The 9175-nt window shown below is 41.5% G+C and overlaps 1 protein-coding gene across 1 annotated transcript; it reads right to left on the reverse strand.

Moving 5' to 3' along the window:
- Positions 1-1312: 1312 nt before the first annotated feature.
- fbxl9 (F-box and leucine rich repeat protein) lies at positions 1313-8896 on the reverse strand. The gene is made up of 11 exons (XM_053319242.1): positions 8596-8896; positions 7509-7610; positions 7264-7398; positions 6109-6288; positions 4308-4613; positions 4004-4220; positions 3231-3388; positions 2933-3145; positions 2642-2854; positions 2336-2553; positions 1313-2224 (listed from the first exon to the last, which is right to left on the reverse strand). The coding sequence occupies exons 1-11, from the start codon at positions 8647-8649 to the stop codon at positions 2056-2058; spliced, it is 1965 nt and encodes a 654-aa protein (XP_053175217.1). The 5' UTR covers positions 8650-8896; the 3' UTR covers positions 1313-2055.
- Between the last annotated feature and the right edge of the window lie 279 nt (positions 8897-9175).

Consider the following 9175-nt stretch of genomic DNA (forward strand, 5'->3'; position numbering starts at 1 on the left):
TGACAAGCAATCAGTGATGTTTAGGTTTGACTGAACAGACTTGAATCAAATCCTGGTCCAATAATGAAATGATCTGTATTATACAGGGTACTTATAAATTATAATGTGATGGAGACTACCTGCTCTTTCTCACCAGGATTCAGTGGCCAAACTCGAAGCAGCTACTCAAGAACTGACAGGTCTACAGTATATCATGAAGTGTGTTTGGGGGTTCTCTGCCTGTTTTTGTCATCGGGTTATTTCATTTCAATCAAGATTGTCCTCTGCAGTGCATTCCTGACACACTGTGATAATATTCACTCTGAATCGTACGCTTTGGGTGTCTTGACATGAATAAACAGTTTGATTCATACTGAAGAAATACAAGGATGTGTGTTTTACTCTGCAAAATATAGTCAGGCTTTGGTTTATTTATAAAATCAACATGTATTCTACTTGATTCTTCATTAAACCATTTCTTCATCATCTATAATCTGTCCTCTCTGTCATCATACGGTGTTAGAACAGTACAGCATTATTTAACAATGTACAGAATAAAGGGATACTGTTGCTGTAATTAGGCTACAGTGCATGGCCATGATGACAAAAAGGAGGGAGGGATGGTCTTTAAGGTAACGTCCAGTGAGACTTTTCACTTAGACACTATAGTATGTACTATTAAAATAGGCTTCAATTTTGCAGTAATAAAGCAAATATACACAAATCGTAATTAAAAAAGGTTGTTACATGATTTGTATGTTAACAGTGGTCTGTTTAATTCAGGCAGAAAGGTGCAGTCTGCAGAATTTATTGGCATCTAGCAGAACAGACTTGGCAGAAATGGAATATAATATTCATAAGTATGTTTTCATCTGTGTATAATCACCTTATAATAAGAATAATGTTTTTGTAACATTAAAATACCAAACACCAGCTCTACAGACATCGACAGGCTATTACACACTTGGCAGGGAAGGCGGGATGTATTCAGTTTGGTTGCAATCTTCAACCTCACCACTAGATGCCACTAAATCCTACACACTGCACCTTTAAATAATTCAAATTGAAAAAAAGTAGAGGATACGAAAAGCAAAATCGAAATTCTCGAACACTTCACCTTAAGTAAGGACTTTATCTTTGTCTAAAAGCTGCTCTCGATTCACTTCATTTCCCATTTTTACTTTTAATTTAGCAGCACAGATCTGTCATTGTTAAAAAAAACATTTCTCCCATTGTGTTAAAAGCAAGAAATTATCTGGAAAAAAATCTAAATCAGAGCTATATGGAAGAAGACGAGAACAAGCATTTTTAGTGATAAACACAGTTGAATTTTTCTCAAATTAAGCAATATAATGGGAATGTTAGCAAGTGGAATTTAGTCTGCAGGGGTTGTTTTTTTTTACCAACAGAGCCACTTTGGTTAGCTAAAGGGACAGTTTGTTATGTCATTTAGTTTTCTCAGATCCTGCTAGCCTTTTAACTACAGATAAAATTATCTTGCTACAATGAGACCATTTATAGAACCAACAAAATCTCCTTTAGGCAACGTACTTCCTAGAAACAAATGTAGGAAAAAAATTAAGTGAGAATATTTCTTTTTCACTGGAAGTTTCTGCGTTTCTCATTTGCACGGATAGTTCTACTCAGGCACAAACCTTTTAAATACCCTGGTTATATTAAATCTGTACCTTCAGTGGTGATACACCATATAAACTCAACTTAATTAGTCCAAACCTTTTCTCCTTGTCTGTTAACGATCAGTTAACAGTTAATGATCTTTGAAGATAGTTAGATTCCTGTTATGTCTGATTGTTTGAATCCAACAGTGAACACATGTTTCTGATTCTGCCGTCGGACAACAGTAGGATGAAAATGTACAGATGCATGCAGATGTTAATCCAAATCAGCCTCATCCAAGAGTTTGTAGTATAACCCAACACAGAAGAGGTGATTCTTACCAACAGCTTTTCTACAGTTCCTTCACTTTTTGGGCAAATTACTGAAATGTGCAAAGGCCTGACTCACAGCGTGGGCTTTGGTCCAGCAATCATCAAGGATATTCAGTCAGTCAGTCAGTCAGAGTGTAAGAGTAAGATCCATCCCACCTATGTATTTGTAGTGGACATTTTCCAAAAAGGGCAGCTGTGACTGAAGGAGGTCCACGGTTGTAACGGAGATGTTTTTGCACTTTGAGATGTCGAGTGTTCTCAGCCGCTTACAGTGTTGAACCAGAAGGAGCAAGGATCTGTCAGGTTCAAAAAGGTCATCAACTTAGAAAATGCATCTTTCAACTTGGGCCACAGACGGACTTACAGACTTGAACAGCTGACTAAACCCAGGGTTGTGTGCCACTCACCTGTCAGTGACGTTGTTACAACAGGAGAAGTAGAGATGCTGCAGTCTGTGAAGGTACGGCGCCGCCTGTGCCACTCCGTGATCGCTGATTTGTGGACAGTGGCTGAGTGCCAGACTGGTGAGGCTGCGGCAGTGCCAGGCTATCGACAACAAGCTGGCGTCAGTGATCTCTGGCAGCATGGAGAGAGACAGCCGTTGGAGGTCTGGGTAGCGCACCACCTGGGAAAAGAAATGAACAATATAAACTCCATTATTTCATCTTTTTGAAACTCTGACATCTTGAACAACCTCTCCTCTTGCCTCCCACCTGTACGATGCTGCTGTCAGTGAGTTTGCAGCAGGCAGTGAGGTCCAGCTCCTGTAGCCTGTTGAGGGCTAACAGCGAAGCTCCCGCCTGCTGTTTAAACTGCTCCAGGTCATCCTGAGTCACCAGCTTGGGCCGTTCCTCAAAAGGCAAACGAGGAGGCTTGAAGAAGCCCATGTTGCCAAAGGTCCGCGTGAACCTGGGACCCTTGTCTCCCTGTAAAATTGATAGAGTATTATAACAGTTATGACACCCTTTACTAAAAGCATGAAAGTTATTCTCTTCTTTTCTTACCCTCTCATCAGGCTCACACTTGGTCGTTTCCACCATCCCCAGCAGGCCCCAGTCTGTGACTTCTTTACACCAGCCCAGTCGCAGAACTACCAGCCCCTGCAGGTAGGTGGTGATAGCGCGCACGGACACATCAGTCACATTGACGCACAAGGTCAGGTCCAGCTCACGGAGAGTATTCCCGAGAAGCTTCGTGAGAGAGAACACGGCAGCGTCCTGAAGAGAGAGGAGGGAGAAACAAGGTTGTGGTTGTTTTTACATTTAAACAAATAAATACACAAACTGACCACTGCTGACTGACCCTGATGTAAGTGCAGTTTTTGAGGTTGAGCGTCTCCAGCCGGGCTTTGGCGGTGTTGGATCCCGTCAAGCCTTTCACTATCTCTGCTCCACTGACGTGCAGACACTCGGACAGATCCAGACTCCTCAAAGACGACACGGACATTAAGTCAGCGAGGCCTGTGGACGACATGAAACCATCATTATGAAGTTGAAAACACTGGAAGTTTGTGTATTGATCTGCATGGACCCACTCATAAAAACACTACTGCTCCACATCGCCACTTGTGGTCGAGAGGGTGCCTTGAAAATATCACATGCAGATTGCTATGACTTTTACTAAGGAAACTCATGCTCCCCAGCAGGTTCCCCTTTTTTGTACTTTGGACATAAGCTTTTCTCAGCTTTGCACACAATCCAGCAGAATATTAATGCTCAGCAAATTTCAATTACCGGTAGATCGTATAAACTATCATACATTAAAGTCTGTGTAAAGTAAGAACAAATATGTATTCTGAGTTTGACATACCACAGAAAAGTGTGTTGTTAACCACTCTGCCAAATTTGAATGATTAAAAAAATCACCAAATATATGAAATTAGGCTTCAAAGTTGTGTAAAAATCAGTCTTTCTCTGCTACCAAACGTTGTGGGAGTGCCCGCCGAGTCCGCTGAAACCCCGCCCCCTACCAAGTGTCACCTGTCAATCAAAGTCACCACCTCTACCAGAAACATGGATGCTACGTCTGAAAGCTTTCTGCTGCTAACTCGGCGGCTAATTCAGCACTTTCGTCACCTTTTTCAGTGATCCTCCAGTCACGAGACAAAGAGAGGTGCGTCAGTGACTTCAGGCTTCGTGCTATGGCCACTACAGCCCTGGCTGTCAGCTCAGTACAGGCACTGATGTCCAGTCTCTGGAGGCACGGCTGGTGCTTCACCAGAACCTCCACCGAGTAGTCTGTCAGTTCCTTACAGCCGTGCAGACACAGTTCCTCCAAGACCAAACCCTGAACCTGGGACACAGAGAATATGAAGAGACGTGCCTTAAATCTTAACCAGTGTAAAAGTATCTTGTAAGTAGGGGTTTGAAGTTTCCTGACCTGGACAATAGTGCGTAGTGACTCAGGGGTGATGGAGGTTCTGCTGAGGTCCAGAGAAACCAGGGTGGATTTCTGCTCCGTTAACAGCTTCCGCAAATTCCTAAGTGACAATAAAGCAGACGAGTCCTCCACGGCACCCACGGGGCACCCTCGGTACGGGTCAAACTCGAAAGCGATGTGGCAGCCTGCCAGCGAGAGACGTTTGAGGCGAGGGGTGCAGCCGGTGAGCCGATTGAAGGTGAGGTCAGAGAGGTAGCGCAGGTCAGACAGGTCCAGCTCCTCCAGACCAGACAAAGCTGAACTGACCTGGAACAAGAGCACTGATCATTATTACAGCTGGACAAACAATAAATCTGTGTTAATGTGATAATAAAAATATATTGGAGAGGAATAAGTATGAAAGGTAATGTGTATGGGCTGTCTGTCTATCTATCTATCTATTCCCCATCAGGGTGATTTTTCTATCCAAATGTCATTGTCATATAAACTACAGTGCCTTCATCCCCCAGTGTTTGATTGTCAAATTGATTTTATTGGGCTTTTTGCCTTTTGATTAACACAACATACACATGAAGCACTTTGAAGGTACAAAAATAAATTTCTTGTGACGCAGACATCTATTGATTGATTAGACAAGTATTCTCTCCCCTCCACCACCAGCTTTGCACATCTAAGGCCTGATTTACAGAAACCAAAAAATGTGTAATCTGATCTACTAACACGGTGCACTGAAGCTTGCATCTTTCAACTGTGCAAGATAATACACACTGTCTATTTAGTACATTTGTCATAATGAATGTGTAATATGGAGTGTTTTAACCCCAGTGTCCAAAATACAGGGAGGAGAAAATGCTACTATATTCATTTAGCACATGCATTGTGATTTACCAAACCTGAAGGTAATGTTGCTGATGGTAACTGTGTCTATAAATAATACGTTTGAAAAGGAGAGTATTAACCAGCTGCTCACAGATCACTGCTGTTACTGTGGTGAGGAGGACACAGAGGTAGAACAGCATACACAGACAATGCTTTTTTTCCACCTCTGTTCATATTTTTGGTTTTACTAACAGCATTGACTTTGTCACAAATACTCTGCCATATAGAGTTTATTTCTGGTAATAGTTTTTAATAAATTAATATATTTGTTATCTTCTTCCACTAAAACCTCTAATTCCATGGGATCAGGTTTCATTTTGTGCTTGTGGGCTTTCTGCTCATCCAAACTCTCCATTAAGACACAAAGCCCTGGGGTTGAGCATAGCTCAGTGGGTAGAGCGCCCGCCCCATGTGTTGAGGCTATAGTCCTCGTTGCAGGTGACCCCAGTTCGAATCCCGCGCCGAGGGGTCTTATCCTGCGTGTCATTCCCCCTCTCTCTGTCTCTCTTCCTGTCTATCTCCACTGTCCTGTATATCAAAGGCAAAAAAGCCCCCAAAAATATACTTAAAAAAAAAGACACAAAACCCTCATTTAAATACTGCGTCTGCACCTGTTGTTATATGCCCAGTTATTCCAGTTATTCTTAGTAGATCACCTGCAAAACACACGCTAACCAAACGTGCTATCTGTTGCACTGCACACGCTATTTAGTAAATCGGATCCAAGAGTTTTGCAACTGTTTGTTTTTAGCTCAGTTTTTGTAGATGCTGCTTTGACCCAATTGTGTCTCCATGGCCGAAAATGATGGCTTTATCTGAGTTTTACTGTTTTATTGTTCATTTATTGTTTGGAACAGACTATCAGGGCGGTAAAGAAATCTTATTGAAAACAATGACGTCAGCTGTCAGACTGTGTAATAACCTGCTGTCTGTGCTCCTCCCTGGAGAGGAAAGCTCCGGACATGAAGAGGCTGTCCAGACCTCTGAGGTCCAGCTTGCGGAGTGACGTGAGGCGAGGGAGGAGGGCCAGCAGAGAAGCCTCTGTTATACTGCTACCAGGCAGGGCCAAGCTCTCCAGCTTAGAGCCTAGACACAACCCCACCTGAAAAGGAGGCAGATAAAAATAGAACAGAATAGAATGCCTTTATTGTCATTGCATTAGTTTTTAAAAAAGCCAGTTAAAAAAGAACACATCCTCCACACATTCACTCAGACATATTCCACACAAAAACAAATATAATAAATATAATAAATAAAAACAAATGTCACAGTTCTTTAAAAAAAAGTGCAGAGTTCAGAATATTGCACATAAAAGAAAACATCATCAAAATGTTGGAGGAAATTTAACGGGAGGGAAAAGAGTTGCTGTGTCATTCACTTCCTGCAATCTTCTTGTCATAAAAATGGACTGTGGTTGATTTCATCACCCAATTTCCCTCAAATTATCCAACAGTGACACTTATTCTACATAAACACTGCTAGATTAGACTGTGTCTTTATCTTTCTGGGCAGCAATTGACATTTTACAGCTTGGTAGAGGACTGAATCAATGCTTTCATGTTCACATGTACAGACTATCAAAGTAACCCTTGCAGCTGCTTTGGACTTTGAACCGCAGCATGTCAAATTTCCACCGTGCTCCACCATGGTCAGTATGACGGGAAATTAAAATAATAAGAGCATGCAAACACTCAGAACAAAGTAGGCTATGTTTTAAAAAAATATCTTTAAAAGTGTCACAACGTTAGCCTTTCAGGAGGACAGACGGTTCAGGACGCCTTCATAAGCCCTAGAGGGGGTGTGTGTGTGTGGGGGGGGGTTCTTTTCCAGCCAGAAAGAAGCATGTGATCATTTGAAGTGAAAACACAACACTAATTAAAATCAGAGTAACTAGGTCTTCACATGACAGCAGCAATATACTTTATGTCAGTTTGAAGGTTGGACAGTTGGAGAAATGGAAAAGAATGTCTACTTTAAAGGACTGTGCTGTCAAAACACTACTCTGCCTTTATCTTCACTTCTGGGAGCGCTAACCCCATAATTCTGTAGTGACATGTTTTTGAACAGTGTGACGCACCTCCAGAAGCAGAGATCTGGACATGCTGAATCCATCCAGCTGACTGATGATCAGACTGCAGCGAGACTTCCTGCCCAGACCTCTGACCAGCTCCAGAGACGAGGCTGAAGCCGGGAAGCTAAATGTGACATTCCTCTGCTCGAAAAAAAAAAACGAGCAGAAAGAGAGGTTAACTATTCAGATCCATCACTTCAGCCGTCTGAAGTATTTATTATGCAGGCATCCGTCTCTCTGGAGGAAATTACCTGAAAGCGAAGGTCCTGGCTAGCATGGTACCAGCTGCGGCAGACGAGTGAGGCTTCCTTTCTGTCTGAGGTGTGAAGGAAGCTCAAGATGTAAACTATGATCTGCAGGAAGAGACGGAAACACAGGAAGATATTACATTAACGTTTATTGATCCTGGAGGGGAAGAAGTCCATTTCAGTCCATTACCTCACAGCATTTTATGAAGTCAAATGACAGCACAGTGTATAGCTGGACTGAGGTAGCTGCTTTTCTATGTTTGGGTCAGTGACAAATAAGGGTTGGCAAGATGAGTTTTTAAATAGTTTGAAAAGGAGCATCAGGTTTATTTAAATGTACATTTAGTATTTTTGTTGGTTTCATGTCATTTGTCATATACTTTAAAAAAAAAAAAAAAAGTAAGACTGAATACTCCCGAAAATGGTGTAACCACAAAAGAATGATAAATATTATATATTTTATCCACCTACAATGTATCTGAGTGCACTTCATTTTAAAACATCACATGAAAAAGAAAATTGACAATATTGAGCAGGACAAATCTTTAAAAACTGCATTTTTTTCTATTCATTTTGACAAATGATGTAAAATTTGTTACAAAACAGTGTTGCTTTGCAAAAGTGGATTACAGTTATTCTATTTTAGTTCACATTTGTTTCCCTGTGTATAATCAGATTTTTGTGAATAAATACTGGTTACACCAATTTGACACTGGATTACATCACATCACAGGACCGTTTGCATATTGTGTAAATTGAACACTTTGGGCTAATGGTCTGACAAAACAAGACTTTAGGCTGTGGAAAACTACAAAAGTCATTTTTCAACATTATCTGACATTTTACAGTCTATACTCTTCATTGATTAATCGACATAGCCAGAAGGTTAATCGATAAGAAAAAGAATCATCATTTCCTACACTAGAAAACCAGATCATTATTATGTCATGACTTATACTCAGATGACAGTGAGCAGTCAAGTCATTACATATGACTTGCAGCTCCCATACAATGTGTGTGTGACTGCATGAATATGAAGCAGCCTGTTTGTGTAAACCAGATGGAAAACTGAATGATTTTCTTCACTCACCTCCAGAGGCAGCTCAAGTGTTTCTACAGAGTCTTCCCCATCGCTGTCTTCCATCTCAGCGTCTCATGTAGTTACATCATACAGGACTGAAGACCATCACCGGTGATTTAACGAGCCAATATACAGACGCCCTGTCGAACTAACTAGCCTTAACGTTTAACACAAGCTAACAGCTAGCCATTGATGACAAGGCGTTCACTCGTCCCTAAAATAAGTCATTTCTGATGAGTGGAGGCCAGTGAAGAGCCATGTTGCCCGCTGTCATCTCACTAAGCTACTTTACACGGCGGTGCCATCAGCTTGTACATTTCCGTCGACTTCACTTTGGTCAGCTGGCCGAAGGGAAAACACTCTGACGTCACGAGACGACAGTGGGCAGAGAATTGTGGGAAATGAAGTCTTTCGTCTTACTGGATTTTCCAACCGCACAGTTAGTTGGTACCGGTTGGTACACTTTGACCTAAATAAACTGGAACATGATTGTATTTTCACAGTCAGGGTAACTTCCTGTAACATTTGTTTCATACAGGAGCGGGAATATTTATGTTATGTATGATTGGATGGTTTTGGAGTCCAAAAA

This window comes from Scomber japonicus, chromosome 5 (assembly GCF_027409825.1).
Source record: "Scomber japonicus isolate fScoJap1 chromosome 5, fScoJap1.pri, whole genome shotgun sequence".
NCBI classification, from domain to species: Eukaryota; Metazoa; Chordata; class Actinopteri; order Scombriformes; family Scombridae; genus Scomber; species Scomber japonicus.

Coding starts and splice junctions, on each gene's coding strand:
- fbxl9 (XM_053319242.1), bottom strand. CDS start 8,649: ATGGAAGACAGCGATGGGGAAGACTCTGTAGAAACACTTGAGCTGCCT. Junction 7,611..8,595: donor CACTTGAGCTGCCTCTGGAG/GTGAGTGAAGAA, acceptor CTCTTCCTGCAG/ATCATAGTTTACATCTTGAG. Junction 2,554..2,641: donor CTGACAGCAGCATCGTACAG/GTGGGAGGCAAG, acceptor TTCTTTTCCCAG/GTGGTGCGCTACCCAGACCT.